Genomic DNA, 13,811 nt, shown 5'->3' with positions numbered 1-13,811 from the left:
GTGGCAGCAGAAACCTGCAACTCCCAGAATTTATCAAATGTTTATGTGCCAGTCCAGTCAGACCTGCATCGGTGCCCCGGGCACTGGATGATCCTCACACTACAGCGCAGCTCTTTCAAAGCATCATTAAAATACGTAAGTCAGGTATGAAGAAACAAACGGTGTGCTCTTGTAATCGGTGTATTTTTTAAAATATTTTTTTTTTTTTTTTTTTACAAAGTTTACGAAAAGACCATACATTTACATATGATAGCAAGAGTAGCCCTCCTCCCTGCCACCCCAATCTCAATATTGAATATACCCCCCTCTCCCCCTAACTATTTACGTGTTTCATTGGCGTCATGTTTTATATTACATATCATCACGGTTTTAATTATTTACATGTAATCGGTGTTTTTGACTAACTGTCAAAGCAGTTGTTCCGGAACTCCTGGTTGGCATGTGCTTCCAAAGTACACAGCGGAACAGGATGTGTGACTGCGCACGTTGTTTTTTTTTTTCCAGAAATCTCTCTTAGATTCAGCAGCAGATGCCAACAAGAGAAGGGAGGAAATGGAAGAACTCCGAAAGACATATCACCAGTCACTGGAGCAAATGAAAGAGAAGGAGCAGCAGATACAGAGTGCGCAAGCTGAAAATCAGATCCTGAAACTTAAGGTAATCAATGCTCGGAGGCATCGCTGCACATGTAGTGAGGTTTAAAAAAATATATATGTATTTATTAAGAATTTTTAACAGAATTTTCAACCATATAAACAACCCCCCCCCCCCCCCCCCCCCCCCCCCCGGTAACAAAAAAGAAGGAAAAACTCGCATAGCAAGACATGAACATGGCAAATCAATACGATACAGAACTTTGTACATTGGATTCTTCCCGTACATATCAGTTTTCCGGATCGTTTATGTTTTTCTTGCTCAGATGCCCTCCCAAAGAACCCCCCTTCGCTATCCCTCCCTCTCTCTCCCCCCCCCCCCCCCAGAAAGAGATGTCCCCCCCCCCGGGTTGCTGCTGCTGTCAACCGAACTCCATCTAACGCTCCGCGAGATAGTCTAGGAACGGTTGCCACCGCCTGGAGAACCCCTGCACAGACCCTCTCAGGGCAAACTTTATTCTTTCCAACCTGAGAAACCCTGCCATATCATTTATCCAGGCTTCCACACTGGGGGGCTTCGCATCGTTCCACACTAACAAGATCCTTCGCCGGGCTACCAGAGGAATTAACCCTACTTAGGGCATCAGCCCATAAACCCTCCTCAATCTCCTCCCCCAGCTCCTCTTCCCATTTACCCTTCAGCTCCTCTACCAAAGCCTCCCCCTCTACTTTCATCTCCTGGTATATCGCCGACACCTTGTCCTCTCCGACCCATATGCCCGAAATCACCCTGTCTTGAATCCCCTGTGCCGGGAGCAGCGGGAATTCCCTCACCTGCCGCCTCACAAACGCCCTCACTTGCATGTGCCTGAAGGCATTCCCCGGGGGTAGTCCAAATTTCTCCTCCAGCGCCCCTAAGCTCGCAAACGTCCCATCGATGAACAGGTCCCCCATTCTTCTAATCCCTGCCCGATGCCAGCTCTGAAACCCCCCGTCCATCCTTCCTGGGACAAACCGATGCTTATCTCTGATCGGGGACCACACCGAGGCTCCCATCGCGCCCCTATGTCGTCTCCACTGCCCCCAGATCTTTAGCGTTGCTGCCACCACCGGACTCGTGGTGTACCTTGTCGGCGAGAGCGGCAGCGGTGCTGTCACCAGCGCCCCCAGGCTCGTTCCTTTGCAGGACGCCATCTCCAGCCTCTTCCATGCCGCCCCTCTCCCTCCATCACCCACTTACGGATCATCGCCACGTTGGCTGTCCAGTAGTAGCCACCCAGATTCGGCAACGCCAGCCCTCCTCTATCTCTACTATGTTCCAGGGACCCCCTCCTTACCCTCGGAGTCTTGCTCGCCCACACAAATCCCATAATGCTCCTGCTTACCCGCTTAAAAAAGGCCTTGGTAATCACAATTGGGAGGCATTGGAATACAAAAAGAAACCTCGGGAGGACCACCATTTTAATCGACTGTACCCTGCCCGCTAGCGAGAGTGGCAACATGTCCCACCTTTTAAAGTCCTCCTCCATCTGTTCCACCAGCCGCGTCAAATTAAGTTTGTGCAGTGCCCCCCAGCTCCTAGCTACCTGGATCCCCAAGTATCGAAAGCTCCTTTCCGCCCTCCTCAACAGTAGGTCATCTATCCCTCTTCCCTGATCCCCCGGATGCACCACAAAGAGCTCACTCTTTCCCACGTTGAGCTTATAGCCCAAGAAGTCCCCAAACTCCCTTAGGATCTGCATGACCTCAACCATCCCCTCCACTGGATCCGCCACATACATCAACAGGTCATCTGCGTACAGCGACACTCGATGCTCTTCTCCTTTCCCCATTGGGACCACCCCCTTCCATTTCCCCGACTCCCTTAACGCTTTGGCCAAAGGTTCAATTGCCAATGCAAACAGCAGGGGGGACAGGGGGCACCCCTGCCTCGTCCCTCGATACAGCCGGAAATGCTCCGACCTCCGCCGGTTCGTGACCACACTCTCCACCGGGGCTCTATACAGGAGCTTAACCCAACTAATAAACCCTCCCCCGAACGCAAACCTCCTCAACACTTCCCAGAGATACTCCCATTCTACTCGGTCAAAGGCCTTCTCCGCGTCCGTAGCTGCCACTATCTCCGCCTCTCCCTCCACCGACGGCATCATAATCGCATTCAGTAGCCTCCGCAAATTGGTATTTAGCTGCCTGCCCTTTACAAATCCCGTATCGTCCTCGTGAATCACCCCCGGGACGCAGTCCTCAATCCTCGTAGCTAACACTTTTGCCAGCAACTTAGCATCTACGTTGAGGAGCGAGATCGGCCTATACGACCCGCATTGCAGTGGGTCTTTATCCCGCTTCAGGATCAAAGAGATCATCGCCTCCGACATTGTCGGGGGCAGGGTCCCCCCCTCCCTTGCCTCATTGAAAGTCCTTACTAGCAACGGGGCTAACAGGTCTACATACTTTCTATAGAACTCCACCGGGAACCCATCCGGTCCCGGGGCCTTCCCTGCCTGCATGCTCCTCCACCCCAATTGGCGCCCCCAAACCAGCCACCTCCTGCTCCTCCACCCTTGGGAACCTCAGTTGGTCCAAGAATCGTCGCATCCCCTCTTTTCCCCCTGGGGGCTGGGACCTATACAGCTCCTCATAGAAGGCCTTGAATGCCTCATTCACTTTCACCGCACTCCGCACCGTAGTTCCCCTTCCATCCTTGACTCCACCTATTTCCCTCTCTGCCATCCTCTTACGGAGCTGATGTGCCAGCATCCGGCTCGCCTTCTCCCCATATTCATACATCGCCCCCTGTGCCGTCCTCCACTGTGCCTCTGCCTTCCCTGTGGTCAACAGGTCGAACTCCACCTGGAGACTTCGCCTCTCTCTGAGTAGTCCCTCATCAGGGGCCTCTGCATATCTCCTGTCCACTCTTAAAATCTCCCCCACTAACCTCTCCCTTTCCCTATCCTCTCTCTTCCCCCTATGAGCCCTGATGGAGATTAACTCTCCCCTAACCACCGCCTTCAGCGCCTCCCATACTACTCCCAGCTGCACCTCCCCGTTGTCGTTGGCCTCCAGATGCCTTTCGATGCACCCTCCCGCACACTTCCTCGTCTGTCAACAGTCCCACATCCAACCGTCACAGCGGGCGTTGGTCCCTCTCCTCCCCCAGCTCTAATTCCACCCAGTGCGGGGCGTAGTCTGAAATGGCTATGGCCGAATACTCCGTTCCCTCCACTTTCGAGATCAATGCCCTGCCCAGAACAAAAAAATCTATCCGGGAGTAGGCCTTGTGTACATGGGAGAAAAAAGCGAATTCGCTGGCCAAAGGCCTGGCAAATCTCCACGAAACTACTCCCCCCATCTGGTCCATAAATCCCCTGAGCACCTTGGCCGCAGCCGGCCTCTTTCCGGTCCTGGATCTGGAGCGATCCAGTGCTGGGTCCAACACATTATCAAACTTCCTACCTCCAAGTCCGGAATACGCCCCAACATACGTTTCATGAATCCAGCGTCGTCCCAATTCGGGGCGTATACATTTACCAATACCACCCCCGTCCCCTGCAACCTACCACTCACCATCACGTATCGGCCCCCATTGTCCACCACTATGTTCTTGGCCTCAAACGACACCCGCTTCCCCACCAGTATTGCCACCCCTCTATTCTTCGCATCCAGCCCCGAATGGAACACCTGTTCTACCCATCCCTTTCTTAACCTGACCTGATCTGCCACCTTCAGATGTGTCTCCTGAAGCATGACCACGTCTGCCTTCAGCCCCTTTAAGTGCGCAAACACGCGTGCCCTCTTAACCGGCCCATTTAGGCCTCTCACATTCCACGTGATCAGCCAGATTGGGGGCCTCTTCTGGCGTTTCGAAATAGTGGTGTCGATCCTGTTACGTGACCCACAATCGCGCTGGCTGCAGCATTCCGAATCGCACCCTTTTTTTATGCAGCACCGACTTGGCCCGGTTGAAGCCAGCTCTCCTCTTTGCCACCTCCGCGCTCTAGTCCTGGTAGACTCGGATCACCGCATTCTCCCATCTACTGCTCCGCTCTTTCTTGGCCCATCTCAGGACACACTCTCTGTCCGCGAAACGATGGAACCTCGCCACTATCGCCCTTGGCTTCTCACTAACCTTGGGTCTCCTCGCCAGGACCCGGTGAGCCCCTTCTAGCTCCAGGGGGCTCGGAGAGGCCTCCGCACCCATCAGCGAATGGAGCATCGTGCTCACATACGTCCCAGCATCAGCCCCCTCCACTCCTTCGATGACCCAGAATCCGGAGATTCTTCCTCCGCGACCTGTTCTCCAGGACTTCGAATCTCTCGGCCCACCGCTTGTGCAGCGCCTCGTGCGCCTCCATCTTCACCGCCAGGCCCAAGATCTCGTCCTCGCTCTCATTAGTTTTTTCCTTCACCTCTCGGAGCTCTACCACCTGGGCCTTCTGGGTTGCCTTCAGCCCCTCGATCGCCAACAGCACTGGCGCCAGCACCTCCTTTTTAAGCTCCTCCACGCAGTGCCTGAGAAACTCCTGCTGGTCCGGCCCCCATGCTGCTCGATCTCCGCCATCTTGTTTTCTCCCCCTCGTTTCTGCTGCTGCTCCAAAGCCTCGTTTTTTGTCCCTCAACTTCTAGTCCCCTCCATACATGACCGGAGGGGGACCTTACTGCACCTTCCCACACGGGATTAGATCAAAAAAGTTCCGTTGGGGCTCCTCCGGAGAGCCCAAAAGTCCGTTCTAGCGGGAGCTGCCGAAATGTGCGGCTTAGCTCCGCATCGCCGCAAGCGGAAGACATGTAGTGAGGTTTTAAGCAATTGACCAGATACAATACCTACCCTTGTATTGAAAATTGTATATTGTAAAGTACCGGGCGTCACGTTAGCGCAGTGGTTCGCACTGGTGCTTCATAGCGACAGGGTCCCGGGTTTGATTCCCGGCTTGGGTCACTGTCTGTGCGGAGTCTGCACGTTATCCCTGTGTCTGCGTGGCTTTCCTCCGGGTGCTCCGGTTTCCTCCCACAAGTCCCGAAACATGCTTGTTAGGTGAATTGGACATTCTGAATTCTCCCTCCATGTACCCGAACTGGCGCCGCTGTGTGGCGACTAGGGGCTTTTCACAGTAACTTCATTGCATTGTTAATGTAAACCTACTTGGGACAATAAAGATTATTATTTAAAAAAAGTTAAAATTTGTGTACAATGTTGGGATATTGATATACGATGTTGCACATGCGTCATGGGAAATTGTCTTTTCCTATATATCCCCTTGGTTGTTGTAGCTTCACCCTCTGGATTGGACGTTCGTATGATTTATCCTTTCACTCTTGTAGTTGTTTCTGGCACAAACAGCAACCCTGCAAGTGAGTGAGTTAAGCCTTTGACTCTTTTTTTCCCTGTCTATCCAAAGAACTCCTCATACCTGAACCCTTTCTTTTACATCCATGGCAGATAGCGCAACAAATCATCATTTATTGTGTGAAAGAATTAATGTAATTGTACGTGGAAATACGCTGAAAGATAGCAGACAGACGGCCAATTTCAGTACATAACTGATGATAACCAGGCTCTGACCTTTTCCATAGATTAGGACAGTTTTAAAAAACTTATTTGTTCACGGGATGTCATTGGCTCGGCCAGCACTTATTGCCCAATCCTACTTGCTCTTGAGGAGGTGATACTGAATCACTGCAGTCGATAGGAAAAGATGTTGATACCTTTAAAATGATGATACCAGTTGCTGGAAGGTACTTTTCTTTCGAAAATTCACATTCGCACCATAATTTTGCTTTTGCTTCTAACCATTGCCAGAATAATTGTTACTTAAACATTAGCATTACTGCAGCATTCAAAGCTTGAGGTTTCCAATAGGCTGAAACGTGAAAAAACCCACTGATCGCTCAAATAGCTCAAGTTAATATTTACCTTCTGGTCAGAACAATGAGGCAGAACTTAATAATAATCGCTTATTGTCACAAGTAGGCTTCAATGAAGTTACTGTAAAAAGCCCTTAGTCGCCACATTCCGGCGCCTGTTCGGGGAGGCCGGTGCGGGAATTGAACCCGCGCTGCTGGCTGTGTTCTGCATTACAAGCCAGCTGTTTAGCCCACTGTGCTAAAGCAGCCCCTTTGTGCACTTTGTGCTTTAAGTGAAGTCGCTGCTCTGATTATCCTAAACACTGCCAAGTTAATGGAATTTGCAGGCTGTTATTTTACTCATGACTGGACAAGAGGTGCTAAATAATGAAAGCTCATATTTGTTGTTTAATAATTTCACACCTGTAAATGTGTCACAGTGTTTCAGAGATATTCTCAGGCACAATGTTCAGCAATTGCACCGAACTAGAGAGTTAAAACTTTAGGTCAAATCTGCATTCTTGGCCTGGATTGTAATTATTATTGTAATTTGCTTGTCGTCATGCAGCCTCGATGTCAGGATCCCGAAGCCTGTAGTAAATTCCAGCCCTGTGTCTTGAGGATGCTTGTCTGTGTGTACAACAACTTGGGAGAGAGCAGAAATAAGTGTTTCAGGCACTTGGTCCACCTGTACTGAGACACCTACGCTTTTATGCTGTTGTCAGAAGTGGGTTTCCGCCCTCTGGACAGGAATTAGGAACGTAGCACGAGGAGTAGGCCATTCACCCAATCAACCCTGCCCCACCATTCTGTACGATCACGGCTGCTTGTCCACTTCAATGCCTTTTTCCACACACTATCCTCATATCCTATTTATCGACTACATTTCAGCCTTCAACACCATAATTCCTACGAAACTCATCTCCAAACTCCGTGGCCTTGGCCTGGGCTCCTCCCTCTGCGACCGGATCCTGAACTTTCTTCTTTTTTTCTTCTAAATTTAGTGTACCCAATTAATTTTTCCAATTAAGGGGCAATTTAACATGGCCAATCCACCTACCCTGCACATCTTTGGGTTGTGGGGGCAAAACCCACGCAAACACAGGGAGAATGTGCAAACTCCACACAGACAGTGACCCAGAGCCGGGATCGAACCCGGGACCTCGGCGCCGTGAGGCCGCAATGTTAACCACTGCGCCACCGTGCTGCCCGATCCTGAACCTTCTAACCCATAGGCCACAATCAGTAAGGATAGGCAACAACACCTCCTCCACGATCATCCTCAACACCGGTGCCCACAAAGCTGTGTCCTCAGCCCCCTACTATAGTCCTTATACACCTATGACTGTGTGGCCAAATTCCCCTCCAACTCGATGTTCAAATTTGCTGATGATACCACCGTAGTGGGTCGGATTTCAAACAATAAGACCATAAGACATAGGAGCGGAAGTAAGGCCATTCGGCCCAGCGAATCCACTCCACCATTCAATCATGGCTGATTTCAACTCCATTTACCAGCTCTCTCTCCATAGCCCTTAATTCCACGAGAAATCAAGAATTTATCAACTTCTGTCTTAAAGACACTCAACGTCCCGGCCTCCACCGCCCGCTGTGGCAATGAATTCCACAGACCCACCACTCTCTGGCTGAAGAAATTTCTCCTCATCTCTGTTCTAAAGTGACTCCCTTTTATTCTAAGGCTGTGCCCCCGGGTCCTAGTCTCCCCTGCTAATGGAAACAACTTCCCTACGTCCACCCTATCTAAGCCATTCATTATCTTGTAAGTTTCTATTAGATCTCCCCTCAACCTCCTAAACTCCAATGAATATAATCCCAGGATCCTCAGACGTTTATCCTATGTTAGGCCTACCATTCCTGGGATCATCCGTGTGAATCTCCGCTGGACCCGCTCCAGTGCCAGTATGTCCTTCCTGAGGTGTGGGGCCCAAAATTGCTCACAGTATTCTAAATGGGGCCTAACTAATGCTTTATAAAGCTTCAGAAGTACATCCCTGCTTTTATATTCCAAGCCTCTTGAGATAAATGACAACATTGCATTTGCTTTCTTAATTACGGACTCAACCTGCAAGTTTACCTTTAGAGAATCCTGGACTAGGACTCTCAAGTCCCTTTGCACTTCAGCATTATGAATTTTGTCACCATTTAGAAAATAGTCCATGCCTCTATTCTTTTTTCCAAAGTGCAAGACCTCGCACTTGCCCACGTTGAATTTCATCAGCCATTTCTTGGACCACTCTCCTAAACTGTCTAAGTCTTTCTGCAGCCTCCCCACCTCCTCCATACTACCTGCCCCTCCACCTATCTTTGTATCATCGGAAAACTTAGCCAGAATGCCCCCAGTCCCGTCATCTAGATCGTTAATATATAAAGAGAACAGCTGTGGCCCCAACACTGAACCCTGCGGGACACCACTCGTCACCGGTTGCCATTCCGAAAAAGAACCTTTTATCCCAACTCTCTGCCTTCTGTCTGACAGCCAATCGTCAATCCATGTTAGTACCTTGCCTCGAATACCATGGGCCCTTATTTTACTCAGCAGTCTCCCGTGAGGCACCTTATCAAAGGCCTTTTGGAAGTCAAGATAGATAACATCCATTGGCTCTCCTTGGTCTAACCTATTTGTTATCTCTTCAAAGAACTCTTAACAGGTTTGTCAGGCACGACCTCCCCTTACTAAATCCATGCTGACTTGTCCTAATCCGACCCTGCACTTCCAAGAATTTAGAAATCTCATCCTTAACAATGGATTCTAGAATCTTGCCAACAACCGAGGTTAGGCTAATTGGCCTATAATTTTCCATCTTTTTTCTTGTTCCCTTCTTGAACAGTGGGGTTACAACAGCGATTTTCCAATCCTCTGGGACTTTCCCTGACTCTAGTGACTTCTGAAAGATCATAACTAACGCCTCCACTATTTCTTCAGCTATCTCCTTTAGAACTCTAGGATGTAGCCCATCTGGGCCCGTAGATTTATCAATTTTTAGACCTCTTAGTTTCTCTAGCACTTTCTCCTTTGGGATGGCTACCATATTCAACTCTGCCCCCTGACTCTCCTGTCAATTGTTGTCAATTACTTCCAGAAACTCCTGCCATTGCTGTTCTACTGTCTTTCCCACTAGGCTCTGCTCCCAGTCGATTTTCGTCAGTTCCTCCCTCATGCCCCTGTAGTTACCTTTATTTAACTGTAACACCTTTACATCTGATTCTACCTTCTTTCTTTCAAATTGGAGATTGAATTCTACCATATTATGATCACTGCCTCCTAAGTGTTCCCTTACTTTAAGATCTTTAATCAAGTCTGGCTCATTTACATAACACTAAGTCCAGAATGGCCTGTTCCCTCGTGGGCTCCATCACAAGCTGTTCCAAAAAGCCCTCCTGTAAACATTCAATGAATTCTCTTTCTTTGGGTCCACTGGCAGCATTATTTACCCACTCCACCTGCATATTGAAGTCCCCCATGATCACTGTGACCTTGCCTTTCTGACATGCACTTTCTATTTCGTGGTGCATGACGAGACAGAGTACAGGAATGAGATAGAGAATCTGGTGAACTGGTGCAATGACAATAATCTCTCCCTCAATGTCAACAAAACGAAGGAGATTGTCATCAATTTCAGGAAGCGTAGTTGAGAACATGCCCCTGTCTACATCAATGGGAACGAAGTAGAAAGGGTCGAGAGCTCCAAGTTTTAGGTGTCCAGATTACCAACAGCCTGCCCTGGTCCCCCCATGCCGACACTATAGTTAAGAAAGCACACTAACTACTCTACTTTCCCAGAAGACTAAGGAAATTTGGCATGTCAGCTACGACCCTCACCAACTTCTACAGATGCACCATAGAAAGCATTCTTTCTGGTTGTATCGCAGCTTGGTATGGAACCTGCTCTGCCCAAGACCGCAGGAAACTACAAAAGGTTGTGAATGTAGCCCAGTCCATCATGCAAACCAACCTCCCATCCATTGACTCTATCTATAATTCCCGCTGCCTCAGAAAAGCAGCCAGCATAATTAAGGACCCCACGCAGCCCGGACATACTCATTAGGGGCAGCACGGTAGCATTGTGGATAGCACAAATGCTTCACAGCTCCAGGGTCCCAGGTTCGATTCCGGCTTGGGTCACTGTCTGTGCGGAGTCTGCACATCCTCCCCGTGTGTGCGTGGGTTTCCTCCGGGTGCTCCGGTTTCCTCCCACAGTCCAAAGATGTGCGGGTTAGGTGGATTGGCCATGCTAAATTTCCCATAGTGTCCAAAATTGCTCTTAGTGTAGGGTGGGGTTACTGGGTTATGGGGATAGGGTGGAGGTGTGGACCTTGGGTAGGGTGCTCTTTCCAAGAGCCGGTGCAGACTCGATGGGCTGAATGGCCTCCTTCTGCACTGTAAATTCTATGATACTATGATTTCCACCTTCTTCCGTCAGGAAAAAGATACCAAAGTTTGAGGTCACATACCAACCGACTCAAGAACAGCTTCTTCGCTACTGCCATCAGACATTTGAATGGACCTACCTCATATTAAGTTGATCTTTTCTCTACATCTTGCTATAACTGTAACATATTCTGCAATCTCTCCTTCCTTCCCTATGTACGGTATACATTGTTTGTCCAGCATGCAAGAAACAATACTTTTTGCTTGTGACAATGATAAATCAAATCAAATAGCCCTTTTTGTAATTGGTATTTAAAAATCTGTCAATCTCTGCTTTAAACATAGTTCAATGGCTAAGCTTCCACAGCCCTCCGAGGTAGAGAATTCCAAAGATTCACAACCCTCTGTGTAAAGAAATTTCTTGTCATCTCAGTCCCAAGTGGCTTCCCCATTATTTTGAAATTGTGCCCCCTGGTTCTAGACTCCTGAACCAAGGGAAACACCTTGCCTGCATCTATTCTCTCTACCCTTTAAGTATTTTGTAGGTTTCAATGGGGTCACCTCTCGTTCTTCGAAACTCTAGAGAACTTAGGCCCAGTTTCCCCAATCTCTTCATAAGACAGTCCCGCCACCCCCGGAACAAGTCTGGTGAACCTTCGTTGCACTCCCTATGTAAAGAGATAAAGGATTCTTTTTCAGGATGGCAGCCAGTGACTTGTGGTGTGCCTCGGGGCGGTGTTGGGACCACAACTTTTCACAATATACGTTAACAATCTGGAAGAAGGAACTGAGGGCACTGTTGCTAAGTTTGCAGATGATACAAAGATGCATAGAGAGACGGGTAGTATTGAGGAAGCAGTGAGGCTGCAGAGGGACTTGGACAGGCTAGGAGAGTGGGCAAAGAAGTGGCAGATGGAATACAATGTGGAAAAGTGTGAGGTTATGCACTTTGGGAGGAAGATTGGAGGCATAGGCTATTTTCTAAATGGGAAAAGGCTTCGGAAATCAAAAGCACAAAGGGACTTGGGAGTCCTTGTTCAAAAGTCTTTGAAGGTTAACGTGCAGGTTCAGTCAACGGTTAGGAAGGCAAATGTAATGTTGGCACTCATGTACAGAGGGCTAGAATGCAAGACCCGGGATGTACTTCTGAGGCTGTATGAGACTCTGGTCAGACCCGATTTGGAGTATTGTGAGCAGTCTGGGTGCCGTATCTAAGGAAGGATGTGCTGGGTCCACAAAGCGTTCACAAGAATGATCCCTTTATGAAGAGCTTGTCATAAGTGGAGCGGTTGAAGATTCTGGGTTTAAAAGGATATGGGGGGGATCTTATTGAAATTTACAGGATGCTGAGAAGCCTGGATAGCGTGAATGTGGAGAGGATGTTTCCACTATAGGAAAAGCTGGAACCCGTGGGCACAGCCTCAGACTGAAGGGACGATCCTTTAAAACTGGGATGAGGAGGAATTTCTTCAGCCAGAGGGTGGTGAATCTGTGGATTACTCTTTGCCGCAGAAGACTGTGGAGGCCAAATCACAGAGTGTTTTTAAGACATAGATAGGTTCTTTATTAATAAGGGGATCAGGGGTTATGGGGAGAAGGCAGGAGAATGGGAATGAGAAACCTATCGGCCATGATTGAATGGCGGAGCAAACTCGATAGGCCGAGGGGCCTAATTTCTGCTCCTATGTCTTATCGTCTTATGTGGCAATAATATCCTCCCTAACGGAGGAGACCAAAACTGCACATATTACTCCAGGTGTGGTCTAATCAAGCTCCTATACAATTGAAGCAAGACTTCGCTATCCATGTACTCCAATTCTCTTGCGATGAAAGCTAACATACCATTAGCCTTAGCCTTTCGTGAGACCTTTTCGAGTCATTGGCAGTTTGCTGCTGATGTCAGAACTGCAGTTGACAACAGTGCAAATACTCTACAAGGCAATCTTTGAACGGGCGCTATGCAACCAACTCCATAAAGAGCAAGCCTCCCTCTACAACTGCACTGCTTAGATTGGAGAGTTTTGGAGATAATGGGCAGCTAATCTATTCAATCTGATCACAGTAAAATTCGCTCATCGACTACCTGTGCGTTGAGTACAGCAGTAGTCCAGGCACGGTCCACCCCACTTACATGGAATTGTGTTTCAATACAATACTTGCTTACACACTGTTCATGTCTGCTTATGTTGAAGGGTCTGAATCCCTTGAAGACCAGGTATCTGTGTCAGGATCTCAATTTACATAAGCATCAACACCGAGTAACTCAACATGCTTTTAAACCAAAAAACCTCTTCAGATGAATCTATAAACAATAATGGGGTTTCCTGAAATAATTTAGTAAACAGAGTAAACTGGAAGAGCAGCTTCTGATAGCTCAAACTAGAGCGACCCAGACATCCTTGTAGATCATCAGAGTGCCTTGGCTGCAGTAACATACACAATTTACAACTCACTAGCAGGCATCTTAGTGCAGTTATTTAACCACCAATATAAATTGGTGCAGCTTCCCTTGTATTGAGTTTGTCTTCGAGAGTGTGGCCACATTCTGCCTCCTTTCTTCTCGGGTAAACTTGTTTCATTGTTTCTGTTGTCCCACACAACTTTCCCTCATCCTGGTTTTTAAAAATAAATGTTATTTATATACATCACAGCAAAATCTTTTTTTTAAAAATAAAGTGCCCAATTCCCCCCCCCCCCCCCCCCCCCCCCCCCCCAATTAAGGGGCAATTTAGCGTGGCCAATCCGCCTACCCTGCACATCTTTGGGTTGTGTGGGTGAGACCCACGCAGACATGGGGAGAATGTGCAAACTCCACATGGCCAGGGGCCGGGATCGAACCCGGGTCCTTGACGGTGAGTCACCACTGCGCCACCGTGCTGCCCTATCACATCAAAATCTAATAATAACAATAATATTTACTATTGTCATAAGTAGGCTTGCACTGCATTGAAGTTACTGTCAAAATCTCCTGTAGTAGTAATTCATAT

General features: G+C 48.6%; 1 protein-coding gene across 1 annotated transcript in view; it reads left to right on the top strand.

Moving 5' to 3' along the window:
• myzap (myocardial zonula adherens protein) overlaps positions 1-13,811 on the top strand; it is a 139,206-nt gene that overhangs the window by 102,154 nt on the left and 23,241 nt on the right. Inside the window, exon 7 of the mRNA XM_072470719.1 lies at positions 505-657. Within this exon, the coding sequence (XP_072326820.1) occupies positions 505-657 (153 nt within the window). The remainder of the gene's footprint in view (positions 1-504; positions 658-13,811) is intronic.

This window comes from Scyliorhinus torazame, chromosome 12 (assembly GCF_047496885.1).
Source record: "Scyliorhinus torazame isolate Kashiwa2021f chromosome 12, sScyTor2.1, whole genome shotgun sequence".
Lineage (NCBI taxonomy): Eukaryota > Metazoa > Chordata > Chondrichthyes > Carcharhiniformes > Scyliorhinidae > Scyliorhinus > Scyliorhinus torazame.
The sequence above is the reverse complement of the archived record's forward strand: the minus strand, read 5'-3'. Positions and strand labels throughout refer to the sequence as shown.